Source organism: Neoarius graeffei, chromosome 4, assembly GCF_027579695.1.
Source record: "Neoarius graeffei isolate fNeoGra1 chromosome 4, fNeoGra1.pri, whole genome shotgun sequence".
NCBI classification, from domain to species: Eukaryota; Metazoa; Chordata; class Actinopteri; order Siluriformes; family Ariidae; genus Neoarius; species Neoarius graeffei.
The window spans coordinates 111,927,709-111,942,229 of record NC_083572.1 but is presented as its reverse complement, the minus strand read 5'-3'; the positions used below and the strand labels follow the sequence as shown (position 1 = coordinate 111,942,229).

At 40.4% G+C, this 14,521-nt stretch overlaps 1 protein-coding gene across 2 annotated transcripts; it reads right to left on the bottom strand.

Moving 5' to 3' along the window:
* Nucleotides 1–2,309: 2,309 nt before the first annotated feature.
* slc48a1b (solute carrier family 48 member 1b) lies at nt 2,310–13,450 on the bottom strand. 2 transcript variants are annotated; one of them, XR_009654597.1, is made up of 4 exons: nt 13,098–13,450; nt 8,987–9,154; nt 3,890–5,623; nt 2,310–3,426 (listed from the first exon to the last, which is right to left on the bottom strand). XR_009654597.1 is itself a non-coding variant. In XM_060920190.1 (3 exons), the coding sequence occupies exons 1-3, from the start codon at nt 13,225–13,227 to the stop codon at nt 5,487–5,489; spliced, it is 435 nt and encodes a 144-aa protein (XP_060776173.1). In that variant the 5' UTR covers nt 13,228–13,450; the 3' UTR covers nt 2,310–5,486. The 2 variants fall into 2 exon arrangements, 1 of the variants encoding a protein (XP_060776173.1); XM_060920190.1 differs by having other exon boundaries at nt 2,310–5,623.
* Nucleotides 13,451–14,521: the final 1,071 nt, after the last annotated feature.

Genomic DNA, 14,521 nt, shown 5'->3' with positions numbered 1-14,521 from the left:
GAGCACCCGGAGGAAACCCACGCGGACACGGGGAGAACATGCAAACTCCGCACAGAAAGGCCCTCGCCGGCCACGGGGCTCGAACCCAGGACCTTCTTGCTGTGAGGCGACAGCGCTAACCACTACACCACCGTGCCGCCCTGATATACTTGATTTTTTTTATTAAAAAAAAGCAAATTCACTTTATATTCAGACGAACCTCCTCATAGGAAATTTTAATTAAATGTGAATTTTATTTTAATTTTATTCTCCGCCTTTCGCTCCCTTTTTAATCACCTTCTGTGAGTGAGTTTGTAAACCTGTAGAATGTAAAGTGATGTTTTTACGCTGCACAGGTGATGCAGCCGAGACTGAAGCGGATCGAAAACCTCAGGAAAGTTTCAGCTGAAAGGCAGCAAAGATTTAAATCACTTCATTCATCACTTTATTTTCATGACGTTACGTCGTGATTTCTGGAACATCCGTCAACTGGATTCTGAAAAACTCTGCTGTGATTTACACCGATATTTTAGCTTTGACCTTGGCGGTGTAAAGTGACCTTGAGAGGCCTGGAATGGGGCCATAAATAAAAAGTCATTATTATTATTATTACAGAAAAGTGCAACATTATAACCCCAGTTCCAAAAATGTTGGGACGCTGTGTAAACTGCAGAATGTGATAACTTCCAAATCATGGAAACCCTATATTTTCATTGAAAATAGTACAAAGACAACAACATAAATGTTGAAACAGAAATTCTTGTTTTTTGAAAAATATATGCTCTCTTTCTGAATTTGATGTCAGCAACATGTTTTTAGAAAAGTTGGGACAGGAGCAACAAAAGACTGAAAAAGTTGTATAATGCTAAAATAATAAAGGTTAACTGATAACAGGTCAGTAAAATGATTGGGTATAAAAAAAAGAGCATCCCAGAGAGGCGGAGTCTCTCAGAAGTAAAGATGGGGCGGGGTTCACCACTCTGTGAAAGACTGTGTGGGCAAACAGTGCAACAATTTAAGAATCACACAACATTCTCAGTGTAAAACTGCAAAGAATTTGTGGATCACATCATCTGTGGTCCATAATATCATTAAAAGATTCAGAGAATCTGGAGAAATCTCTGTATGCAAGAGACAAGGCTGCAAACTGACATTGGATGCCTGTGATCTTCAGGCCCTCAGGAGACACTGCATTAAAAGCAGATACGTGTCTTTAGTGGAAATCAGTGTATGGGCTCAGGAACACTTCAGAAAACCATCGTCTGTGAAAACACTTCATTACTGCATCCACAAATGCAAGTTAAAACCAGATATAAACAATATCCAGAAACCCCGCCCCCTTCTCTGGGCCTGAGCTCTTTTACGATGGACTGAGGCGAAGTGGAAAACTGTCCCGAGGTCTGACGAATCAAAAGTAGAAATTCTTTTTAGAAATCATGGACACCACGTCCTCCAGGCTAAAGAGGAGAGGGACCATCCGGCTTGTTATCAGTGCACAGTTCAAAAGCAGCATCTGCGATGGTATGAGGGTGCATTAGTGCACATGACATGGGGAGCTTGTACATCTGGGAAGGCATCATTTATGCTGAATGATATAAACATGTTTCAGAAGAATATGCTGCCATCCAGACCAAATCTTTTTTAGGGAAGGCCTTCCTTCTTTCAGCAAGACAACGCCAAACCGCTTTCTGCACCTATTACTACTTCATGGCTCTGTAGGAAAAGAGTCCAGGTGCTAAACTGGCCTGCCAGCAGTCCAGACCCGTCTCCCATTTAAAACATTTGGTGCGTTATGAAGTGCAAAATACGACAAAGATGTGAGACCGCGAATTGTTGAGCAACTGAAATTGTACATCAGGCAAGATTGAGAACATTTCTCTTTCAAAACTACAGCAATTGGTTTTCTCAGTTCCCAAACGTTTACAGTGTTGTTAAAAGGAGAGAAGATGCTACACAGTGATTAAACGTGTCTCTGTCCCAACTTTTCTGAAACCTGTTGCTGACATCAAATTCAACATGAGCAAATATTTAAAAAATTAAAAACCAATAAAATCTCAGTTTCAGTATTTGATATGTTGTGTTTGTACTATTTTCAACGAAATATTGGGTTTCCATGATTTGCCAAATCACCACATTGTTTTTATTCACAGTTTACACAGCGTCCCAACTTTTTTGAAATTGCAGTGGTAAAAAACTTGTTTACTTTTCACTTTGAGACGTTGCGTACAGATTTGTGGAATTAAAATATCTTCAACTGCAGCATTAAAATTCTCATATTGTGTAAATTTCATTTTAACAAACTGTACAAAAACACCATGACGACACAAATGTGTAATCTGAAAGAAAGTCTTTTATTAACATGATCTCCAGACAGAAACGTTTACAAAGACAAGAACATTATTCACAGGATTAATTCAAATAACAATAAAACATTTACATTTGCTCTCCTCGTAAAACCAGAAAAACAAACGTGAGTGACTGAAACCTGCGGCGCTTTACGACTGATACGAGCCACACGCTAAATCCTCACTTCGGATCATTCGCTACGGTAACGTGTTTAATGGCTTACAAAGTTTAAACAGTCAGCACCGTTTCCTCGTCATGGTTTTTTTAATCAGTTGGTGAGATTAATGCAAGAACAAATACACAGGAAATTTAAAAGAAACTTAACAGTAAAATTTATTACGCATCTCCACGTCCCTTATCGTAATGCCATGATCCCGGATACATCGCGTACAGAACCGCGCTGGTGACCGAATCATACGGATAAAAAAAAAAAGTCAGAACTGTCTCGATTCGATCTGGAGTCGACCTGCTGTTCAGTTTATCAAATTATTTCAATTTAAAAATAAAGGGTTTTTTTATATAATAAATCGATTTATGTTTGTTGCCTTTTAAAATCAAATCAACACCTCGATCCAAATCGTCAGCTCATTACACCTGTAATAAATAACGCGCGACGTGTTAACACACATGGATAAGATCATTAATCGTAGCCGCGTCTTGATAAGCCGTGATCGTAGTTTTAGTTCCTGTACTGTATACACAATGTTTTACGGTAACCACCAGGTGAGTGGGACGGAGTAAAACCCTGATGCTCGTCTGTTTCAGTTAAGCTAACTATATTTAGCTCGTACGTAAAAACGTTCACACAGATCTTTTCCGATCAGAATACACTCACTGGCCACTTTATTAGGAACACCCATCCACCTGTTCCGTTTTCTGCCGTTCTCTAATCAGCCGATCGCTCGATGCATCAAGTCACACAGATACAAAATCAAGAGCTTCAGTTAATATTCAAACATCAGAACGAGAAACACTGATCTCACAGTGAAGTGTGACTCTGTCACTGTGGTATGGGTGTCGGTTTGAGCCAGATGGAGCATGAAGGTTTGAGTATTTCAGAAGCTGCTGATCTCCTCCTGGGGTTTTCACACACGACAGTCTCTAGAGTTTACACAGAATGGTGCAGAAAACAAAAAACATCGAGTGAGCGAGCGACAGTTCTGTGGGTGATTCTGAGCATTTTTATAGAAATGGTGTACACTAATATACAAAAGCCAGTTCTATAATTTATGCTAATTAGATAAACGAATTATTAATTATCTGATTACAATGTAACGAATCATTCTTCAATATGAAATCTGTTTACTGTTACAATTCGGAAACTGTTTTAAAGGAATGAACGCAAAACAAATACAAATTCTACATAAATATTATATACATTATTTAAAATAAAATCAGAACCTAAACTTTTCTAACAAACGCCTACATTTACGATTACTACGCAATCACATGCATATCATATACATCCGACCGTCACCATGGTTACCGTAAAACCTCGTGTATACACATGCACACACTGATCACGCTTTATCAAAACCACAGCATGTTTAATGATCTAACTCACGGTCACATGTGATGTGAAGTAGTGATGTCACCAGCGACGCTCTGTAGCCACGCCCTTCATAAAATATGTGGGGACAGAGAAAGAGGGAAAAAAAAAAAACTCATACCTTCATTTCATATTCTGACATTTTTAAACTGGTAAAGGCTCAGACACGCCCCAAAGATTCATCACACAATTATATAAAAGTAAATTAAAGCACAGCAGCGTCCCGCTAATAAAATCTAACAAACAAACATCACACAACCTGCATTAAAAGGACAACTCCAGCATGTTTTTTTTTTTTTTTATTTTAATCTGAAAGCATTGTGTGTAATTATGACATCATATATCAAAGTTTACTCCCAATTCAGTTATAATGGAAGTCTAGGGGCAGCTGCAGCTCTCCAATTGCAGTGATGAACAGTTAGATATTTAAGTTCCGTGACTATATTAATAAACACACGCACACCTGCGTATAATAACTACAGGACGAGAGCAGTCTGTTCTTACAGACCTTAATCTTGAGCTTTCACACACTGCACCACTACACGAGTTTAGTAAAAAGTAGTTCCGATTACTTCGCACATTCCTGAACATGGGGTCGTATCCCTCCGCCACCAATTTTACACAAAACGGACCTGACGACCTCGAAGAGGAACAAAGCGTCGTAGAAAAGTGGAACGTTTTCAATCGGGTTTGGTCACAGAATTTTTGGCTAGTCTCCAACTCGTGCAGTGACCCAGACGGAGTGCGCAGTCATAACAGGAAGCTGCTGCCTCAGGGGGATTTGAACAGTACCGCCTACCTTATCCAGGACCATTCATTCAAAATCTCACTTCCTGTCAGGTGATGTCAATGTGTTCTTGATGCTGCAGCTCCATCAAGCAACAGCAAATAATAAAATAAAATAAAATGGTGGACTGAACTTCACAGAAAAGTGATCTGGAACACAAATAAATTCTTGGGCTTATTTTTTTCGTACATTTTTGAAAAGTTCGCAAGAAATCATTGTGTATCTTCTAACCCTGTGACTTTCTAACCAAAAAATAAAACGTGAGATCTGTGAGGCGTCCATCAGCCAACGAGCTTCTCTTTGGTTTCGTTACGCGGCATCCTGACGTCACACGTTACTATAAATGTTGTACTAAAAGGTCATTTGAAACAAACGTCCTTAAAAGACGCCATCAGTCCTTCAGCCCCGCCTCCTGAGAGTTCCAGCCATGATGCAACAACCTTCTGGTTCGACTCAAAGTGCTAAAGGAGGACTCCATCCATCACTCTGACTCAAACACCTGCACAGAAAATTCAACATCTGCCCCTTGACTTCTATTACAAATGACTTCGCCGTGAAGACGCTTTCAGTTTCTGATCCCTCACCACAGGGAAACGTGATGTTCTCGTACCTGCTGTAACCACAGACACTACAGATACGGTGGAGAGAGATCAGGATTTAAAATTAAAAAAAAAATTAAAAAGCCAGAGTTCTCCTTTAATCTGTTTTTGTCACCATGACAACCACTCCATCCTCAAAGAGTTATTAAAACAGAAGCTAGAAGTGCGTAACTGATATCAGCCTGTGAGATAGGCGTGTCCATGTACGAGAGAGAACGTGTGTGTGTTAGAAGTCGCTGAGGATGGCGATGTCGGCGAACTCTCTGTGATATCGGCGAGAGTACAAGCTCAGGAGGAACGCCCACTTCAGACTCATGAAGCTCCACACACACGACAGGTACAGGCTGCGAGGGTCCTTCAGCGCTACACACACACACACACAATTATAAGGTCCTTTTTTCTTTTTAAATAAAAAAAGTTCCTTTTCTTTAGAAAGGGAAACACACCGTCTTGTGAGGACCAACAGATTACCGGGAGCTCATGCCGTTCTTTTTGGTCCTCACACACTTTCAATTCTACCATTTCAACTCCCTTTAAGTGTTTTATTAGTTTTTAAAAGGATAATAATAATAATAATAATAATAATAATAATAATAATAATAATAATAATCCCAAGACTAAAAATAAATTACCACAATTATAATTTATAATTATAGAAATGTATAAGAAAAAAATTAAAATTGGTTAAAGCTGAAAATATAATAAAAAAATACATCCATAAAAATAAGAAAGAATTAAAATAAAGACAATGAATTAATTACTGCTTGTTTATTAAATATTTAATTACATCAAGATAATGAAATTAAATAAAACAATTGGGTAAAAGAAAGAAAACATACAGAGGTGAACAGTAACGAAGTACATTTACTTGAGTTCTGTACTTAAGTCAGGCCCGGCGCCATGGGGGGGCGAAAGGGGGCATCGCCCCCTCGTGGCTACAGCCCCGCCCCCTCAAGGGAGACTCAGATCACTTAATTGTTTTCTTATGAAAATATAATGTATTATAGACGTATTAATAATTTGCATTTTCAAATACGAAATATTAAGTGGTTGCGCATTGCACAAAAATACATTTCACATAAATCACCACTAAAACTGGCACGGTAGAACAAATCTGATTGGTTGTTATGATTCTTACGTTGCAATCGTAGAATTCAACTGTATTAAGGTAGGATTATTTCAAAAAGCCTGAATTTAATATTAACCCTGTTTAGACATGTGTATCAATCCTAACTACTGGGGACTAGTTATTGTGGGTGTGTGTGTGAAATGCTGACACAGCCGCGCACACACACACCTGTGATAAGGACAAGGGGCGGGGTCGTGCGGGTGGGCGGGGGGTTTACATGTAGTCTACACTTACAAGTGCACTGTCTCTGCAATATCCTGCAATATGCAGTCAGTTTACGGGAGTAGTCTTTCCCCCACCGAATTAAATGAATTCAATCACAATATTGTGAATCCATTTTCTTTCTTTGTAGGCTAAGTTTATCTCCGTTTATGTTGGTGTATGTGTTCATATATGGTGCTTTGTGCGCAAATAGCGTAAGAATATGTGTCGTTGACGTCACCCCCCATGCAGCGGGGGTGAAAATTCATCACTTCAGAGAGTGTTTAGTCCCCTACACGCCTAAACTGGGATCGCGGATTAAGTGGTTAGCGTTGACTCGGTGCGAGTCAGGATTACTGGTGCAGCCGCGGGGTCTGTTGATTTTTTTTTTAATTATGATTTTGGCCGCCGAGCCAAGTACCTTAGACTTGCATTGACGTTTTGTTTTCATGCCGCGGAGCTATTTGTATGTATTTTAAATGTAAAGGACTTGCCTGTAGGTTTGTGTGTGTTGTTTTATGTTTGGCATCTTTCCGGTTGTAACGCGTGTCTGTGAGAAAATCGGAGGGGAGGGGTAACAGGTGGGCACGGGGGTTGATAAAGCGCAACTGCCCTGGTAATATATCACATGATTTTCCCGGACTAAAGCAAACTTCGGGGCCGTGGTTTTGTGGTTGGCGCAGTTAATTGTTTGAAACACGTTGTCAGACCGCCGTCACTACTACACACTATATGAAAAATATTTGCCCCCTTGCGATTTCTAATTGCCCCCTTAGTAAACTGTTCCTGGCGCCAGGCCTGACTTAAGTACACTTTGAGTATCTGTACTTTGAGTATTTTTTTCTTTGGAAACTTATGACTTTAACTTCATTACATTTGAAAGACAGATATGGTACTTTTCACTCCACTACATTTCTATCAAGGTCCTCGTTACTATGAAGCAGCTCTGAAAGTGGAAGTTTTTTCTTTTCTAAAACGTGATTGGTTTTTCCGCAGGTGACACAGAGCCGATCAGTAATCGCTAGGGTCACGTCACGTCCATCGACTGTATAAAATCAAGTTCAGTGATTTCTCAGCAGCGTTATTTAACACGATCAGTTGACGGCAGAATGAAAGGAGGCGGTTCTTCTGCGGAACGAACGCACTCATGGCTTTACCTAGAACCCATGTTTCAGTTTTCTGAAAGGATTAAAGAGTCGTTTTGTTTTAAACGTTTGCCTAAAATGAACCACATCATGGCCTGCAAGAACTCACCATCCAACCTGCGGAAGCATATTGAGGGATGTAAATGTTTTATTCCAAGCGAAAAAGTTTGCAACGAAGTTGTCTGCGCTTTTAGAGCTAGCGATAATGTTGCAATAGCTATGCAGTCTGGTTAGTCACATGACTTTCTACAGATTTTCCCACCAAGTTGCCGTCGCCTTGTCCACAGCTAATGCTAATACATAGCTAGTTAACTTGGACACTTAGTTAGCACGTAAAAACGGAGTTATACTAACACGAATAACGTTAACTTATCTGAAGTGGTTTCAGAAATGTTTTAGCATAATCTTGCCAAATAAACAGAATGTAGAAATCTTTATTTCTAGTAACGTTAGCTACCCAATATGATTTTGAGTTTGAAAAGAGTTTGCTAGCATGTCAGGTGGAGCTTCAATGACTAGCTAGCTTAACGTTAAACCACCATGATGCACGCGTTCATTTTGTGAATTCACATTTCTGTCCTTGGTCACGGCATTAGGGTTTGTAAGCGTTGTGGCAATAATACAACAATGTGTTGACAGAAAATGTACTTTTAATACTTAAGTATTTTTAAAAGCGAGTACTTCAGTACTTTAACTTAAGTAAAAATTTGACTGGACAACTTTCATTTGTATCGGAGTAACAGTTGACCAGCGAGATCTGGACTTTGACTTCAGTAATGAAGTTGGGTTCTTTGTCCACCTCTGATATTTAAAAACAAAAATAAAATACAACATAAATAACCAAATTGCTCATAAAATGTCAAATGACACAACAAATGAAAAAAGTCAATGTTTAGTTCATTAAAAAAAGTCATAAATTTTAAATCCTGATCTGTTTTTAATGAGGGGTTTTTTTTTTTAATCCGTGATGTTTATACTAAATTAGCAGATTTTTTTGCAGTATTTTATTCTTGGTTATATATTAGCAGATTTTTATTAGCATAATTTATTAGCTAATGTATTTGTTAGCATAAATTTACAACCTCAGTGGCTAAAATGTGGACAGAATTAAAAATTTGTGGTTTAAACTGCAGCATCGATCTCAAAGTTCACGTGCGATAAGACAAACAGAACATCAAACCTGTAATAAAAACTCAGGGTTGCCAGATTGGAGCATGATCGTGTATACTGTTAGCATCACATTGCACTTACACTCTTTACGCGAGATGGCCACAGACAGGAAGGAGATGAAGGCAACAATGGACAGCACGGAGAAGAACACGCCCACGAACAGAAAGAACTTCAGACCCTTCAGCCACGTTCTCCAGAAATCCTGCAGGTACATGATGTGAGTGACGAGACACCAGAGCGCCAACACCCCTACACACACACACACACACACACACACACACACACACGTAAATAACGACTGAAGAGTTACTGCTGAACTCTGACTTGGTCATTTGCTTCTTTAACCAATACCACAAGAAATAAAACTGTGTGTCATGCTCTTAAAGGAAAATAAATCAACCACAATGTGGTGTGATGAAGCAGAGTTACTGTTACAACCCCACAGTTGATTATATTCCTACAAAAGCACATCCTGAGTATTTTATTCCCTTTTACACCACAGCAGTTTGTCAATGATATTTAATTTATTAAAAACAATCTGTCATGTTTTACGCATTTATAGTTCCATCTAAACGTTGAAATGCAAACTCAACCATCCTGAAGATGTCAGAAAAAGTTACAGCTTTACCTCCGACACTGGAGGCTCCTTCCAGAAATACGAAACACAATGTTGTGGCTTTTTTGGTTAACTCATTTCTTGTGAGTGAAGTTTTACTGTTTGAGAGAGTTTGTTTTTGCTGTGTCATTCTCACTCTCTCACTTCCTGTCTAGGTTTCATGATGGTGCACATTTCACTCTGCAGAGGAAAACCGTTCAGCTCAGCGATATTTGTTCAGCATTGACAACATCCAGGTTACACAACACACACTTGGAAAACACATCGAAACAGAAATAACACACTCGCAGAAAACAAATGCTGAAAACACAAAAAGACAAATGTAAATAACCGTTCTGTTTTCCCTCCAGTCTGTAAAGAAAACAAAGACAGCACTCGTGTTTTTAATGAAAGATCACATTTTGTTTTACTAAAAAAAAGCCTATAATACTGTATGGAATTATGTATGGTGGGGACTGAAAGTTTGTGAACCCTTCAGAATTTTCTGTATTTCTCCATAAACATCATCAGATTCCTAAAAGTAGATAAAGAACCCTGCAGATATTCAACAGAGAAATCATGTGACGATAAATCACGATACAAATTTATGACAATTCAGATCGATTAATTTTTAAAAAATGAACGGCGATCATCATCAGACCGTGTAATCTTAGTTTTTCCGAGCTGTAATGGCGTTGTTTAGACACAACAATCACGCACTGATCTGTAATACTGCAGCACTTGCCTGAATAAATAAATGACCAAGTTTCAGGGGAAGCCATGGACTAATGGTTAGAGAAACAGCTTTAGGACCAAAAGGTCACTGGGTCGATTCCCTGAACCTGCAGGACTCGCTCAAACGCCCTTGAGCAACACACCAAACCCCCAACTGCTCCGGTAAGTCAAGTGTAGTGGGGGAGAGAGAGAGACAAGTTCTTCTTAAATCTATTTGCACACATCACACAACAACTCCATTTTATATCCGTTTTTGCAGCATCGGAGCTGCATTACTTCCGCCTACACTGAAGTCACACACATTCCCACTACTGCAGGTTATACAGAGCGCCCTCTGCTGTCTAAACACCACAATTACAGTGAGGAAAAACTAACATTACTCAGCCTGATCATAATCACCATTCACTTTTTATTTCATCAATTCACATCAACAGAAAATGTCTCATGATTTATTGCTCATGGTTTTTTTTTGGTCACACATCATTCCAGGATCAGGGTCGGAGTCGGGGATGATGAGGCTCTCGGTCGTTGGAATTATCTTCCTGTCTGTATTCAGTTTTCTCCTGCTGTTAATATTTCTAAATCGTGTCTAAAGACCCATTTCTGTTCCTCGTGTATCAGGGCTCAACGTTAACGGTAGTCCAACTGTCCGGGACAACTAAATGTTTGGTCAAATCCCCATGTGCTTGTCTGATAGGACGAGGTGAATATCTGTTGAAAAAAAAAATCATTTTTATAGAAATTATTCAAGAGCTACAATCAATAAAGTTCCAACAAAACCAGTTCAATCCCCTCAGTGAGCCGGTGTGTTGTTTACGAAATTCCAGGGAAGCTGAGTACAGCAGGTGTGTGTGTAAAAATAAGCACGGCGTAATCTCCAATTATAGATTATTAGACTCATTGAAATCGGAGAAATAGTGATCAGATACCTCAATAAAATAAATATCTGTGCTGAATCTTCATTTCATTTCATTCAGACTTCTTATTGTGTTTTTCTTTTGTATGATCCACATTAACCATCACAAATGTGGTATAATATTTCGGGGGAATTTTACGACAGTAAAAGCAAACTCACGGTTTGTTTTCATTCACAGCGCGATTCTGTCCTCCTCATCATGTCCAACTCATTTTCTTTAAATTAATTTATACTTCAGGTTTTATTGGATTAATCAGGATTTAACTTTATTTCCTCCAGAAGCTCTGAATTTGGGCGAGTTGAACTCTTAAAACTGCAGTTCAGGTAATGGGTTAGAACACACACACCATAATGGGGCTTTGGATCGTTTTTGTTACAGATCAGAACTATACCATATGCTTTTTGATAAACTTTGTTAATCACTATTTCCTTTCACTGAACTCAAATACAGAGGAATAAAAAGGTCCTGGTCCAGGCGAGCGGAGAACCTCACTGCTTGTCTGAGTGGATTAAAGAGCTCATGTCGAGGTCGCATTCTGCTGCTGAAAATGTTTCATAAATTAATCTGACTTGACATTTTAAAACTTTGTCATAAAAGAAGAAACACTTTATAAAAACAGTCCTTATGTAAAAGGTCAGATGATGCAAGACAACATTACAAACAAACAAATTATTTTCATCAGCAGCATTTCTGTGAATGGACTAAAACAACTTTAGGACTCTAATAGAATAAAAATGGTGTACTTTGTGAGATTTGAAGCATAAGCAAAAAACTTTGGACTTTGTGTCTTTGGTGTTTGTTACAGGTAAAAAAAAAATAAATTCAACCTAGGTGATTTTTTTTTTTTGACCTGGATTAAAATCTCATCTCATTATCTGTAGCCGCTTTATCCTGTTCTACAGGGTCGCAGGCAAGCTGGAGCCTATCCCAGCTGACTACGGGCGAAAGGCGGGGTTCACCCTGGACAAGTCACCAGGTCATCACAGGGCTGACACATAGACACAGACAACCATTCACACTCACATTCACACCTACGGTCAATTTAGAGTCACCAGTTAACCTAACCTGCATGTCTTTGGACTGTGGGGGAAACCGGAGCACCCGGAGGAAACCCACGCGGACACGGGGAGAACATGCAAACTCCACACAGAAAGGCCCTCGCCGGCCACGGGGCTCGAACCCGGACCTTCTTGCTGTGAGGCGACAGCGCTAACCACTACACCACCGTGCCGCCCCATGAACAAAATCTGATCTACGGAAATGTTTAGAAAGTGGAACAAAAAGATTTTCTGACGCAGGTTAAATAATCACTTCATTTGTTTACAAATAGAATTACTTCCTCATTTACATACACAAAAAAAAAATATATTTTGGACTAAATACAAGTCTATGGAAAAAATTTAAATAAAAACTTTTGTTCACTTAATACCACATACTGATTCTTATTCTTATAAATAAATAAATCACCTGGGTGTCGATAATTGTGGAACGGTGTCACGTGATCTGATACACCAATCAGGAATCAACTCATATTTCCCCCCCAGTGTCAGTTTGAGTAATTAATTAATTATTCATGCACAATTTACATACTGAAAGTATTTTATACAGAAAAAAAGATCATTAAGGTGTCGATAATTGTAGCCGCAGCTCTATTAATAAATAAAGTTGTGTTTATCTCCTATTTCTGATGTGACTTTACAAAAAAAAAAAAACACCTTGGTGAGAAATAAAGCAAAATAAAAAGAGAGAGAGAAATAAACTGTGCTATAAATGGTTAATGAAGCGCTGAGGATCAGTGATAAATAAAAGCAAAAGGAAAACTGAGGGATTTCCAGAAGTCTTGTCCCAAACGGCCGTGTCGGGCCCTCGGTAGTGTGTGCGGCTGCAGCCCGTCGCCCCCTAGCTAGTGCGCCGCTGTAGTGAGCGCGGAGAGGGAATGAGTTACCGGATAATCCTCCCATGGCGGAGGTCCACGGCTGTCTGTACACGGTGTTCCACAGCAGGAAGGCGGAGAAGCCCACCAGGATCCCCACGCAGGAGTAGCCCACACTGATGTACGTCTTCCTGGGAGCCATTACACCTCCAGCTCCTGCATTAAAGCACTAAACCTCACTCGGCACTGCAGTAACCCGGGCTCCAGCTGTAAACATGCCGCTGCGGTGGGTTCCTGAGGTCCCACACTGAAATCAAAGCCACCTGCTGGAGCTCAGGACCTGCTCATGATGGGGTTATAACCTCGGGTTATTATGCAACACACAGCCGAGGGGAGGTCCATCATCTATCCATCATCCATCCATCCATCCATCCAGGGCTGAGTGAGGAACCACAGCGCCACCTGCTGTACCGGAAGACATACTGCAGCAACAAACAAAGGGTTCTGGGAGTCTCTGTAGAACATCCAGAGAGCTCATCTCATCTCATTATCTGTAGCCACTTTATCCTGTTCTACAGGGTCGCAGGCGAGCTGGAGCCTATCCCAGCTGACTACGGGCGAAAGGCGGGGTACACCCTGGACAAGTCGCCAGGTCATCACAGGGCTGACAGATAAGGGGTGTTCACACGGCAACTTTTACTCCGGTGTAGCACCGGGGCTGCCCCGGTAGAGCGTTCACACGGTACAAAGTTATACCGGTGTCGCCCCTGAAAGCTGCTTAAACCGGTGCAAATCTAACCCTGCTCGGGAGGTGGTTTAAGAAATTTACTCCGGAGTAAATGCTAGTTTGCGGGGCAGCACCGATATAAAACGGAACGTCTGAACGCTACAGGGGTAGACTCGCTACGCGTGAGGAGAGTTGATTACATACGGGCATTGCATAATTTGCATCCTGGTATTTTGCGCTTTCAAAATGGCGAATATCAACAACAACAGAACTGCGCGTCTTCCAGTGTTGCCAGATTGGGCGGTTTTAAGTGCATTTTGGCGGATTTGAACATATTTTGGGCTGGAAAACGTCAGCAGTATCTGGCAACACTGGTGTCTTCATGCACGTTGTTTTCCCGGCGCTTGGTGATGCCATGACAACCGGGAAAAGGAAGTACATTTTCACGCATGCGCATATTTCATTTCCGCATTATTACTATCGTATAGCACGGTCACAAAAACTGCCGTGTGAATGCAAGTGGGGCTGCACCGGTGCTAACACGCTTCTCTCTAGTAAGCAGGTTTGTGACGTGTGAACGCTGCACAAAATTTACACCGGTGTAAGATATATCGCAACAAAATACATCGGTGCAGCATCGATGCAAATATGTGCCGTGTGAACACCCGACGCAGACACAGGGAGAACATGCGCCCTCGCCAGCCACGGGGCTCAAACCCGGACCTTCTTGCTGTAAGTCGACAGTGCTAACCACTACACCACCGCACCG

Bases quoted from the DNA above. Each gene is read 5' to 3' on its own strand.
- slc48a1b (XM_060920190.1), bottom strand. From the start codon at position 13,227: ATGGCTCCCAGGAAGACGTACATCAGTGTGGGCTACTCCTGCGTGGGG. The intron at 9,155-13,097 runs GTAACTCATTCC...GTGTGTGTGTAG, and splicing joins CGCCATGGGAGGATTATCCG to GGGTGTTGGCGCTCTGGTGT. The intron at 5,624-8,986 runs GTAAGTGCAATG...GTGTGTGTGTAG, and splicing joins GGCCATCTCGCGTAAAGAGT to CGCTGAAGGACCCTCGCAGC.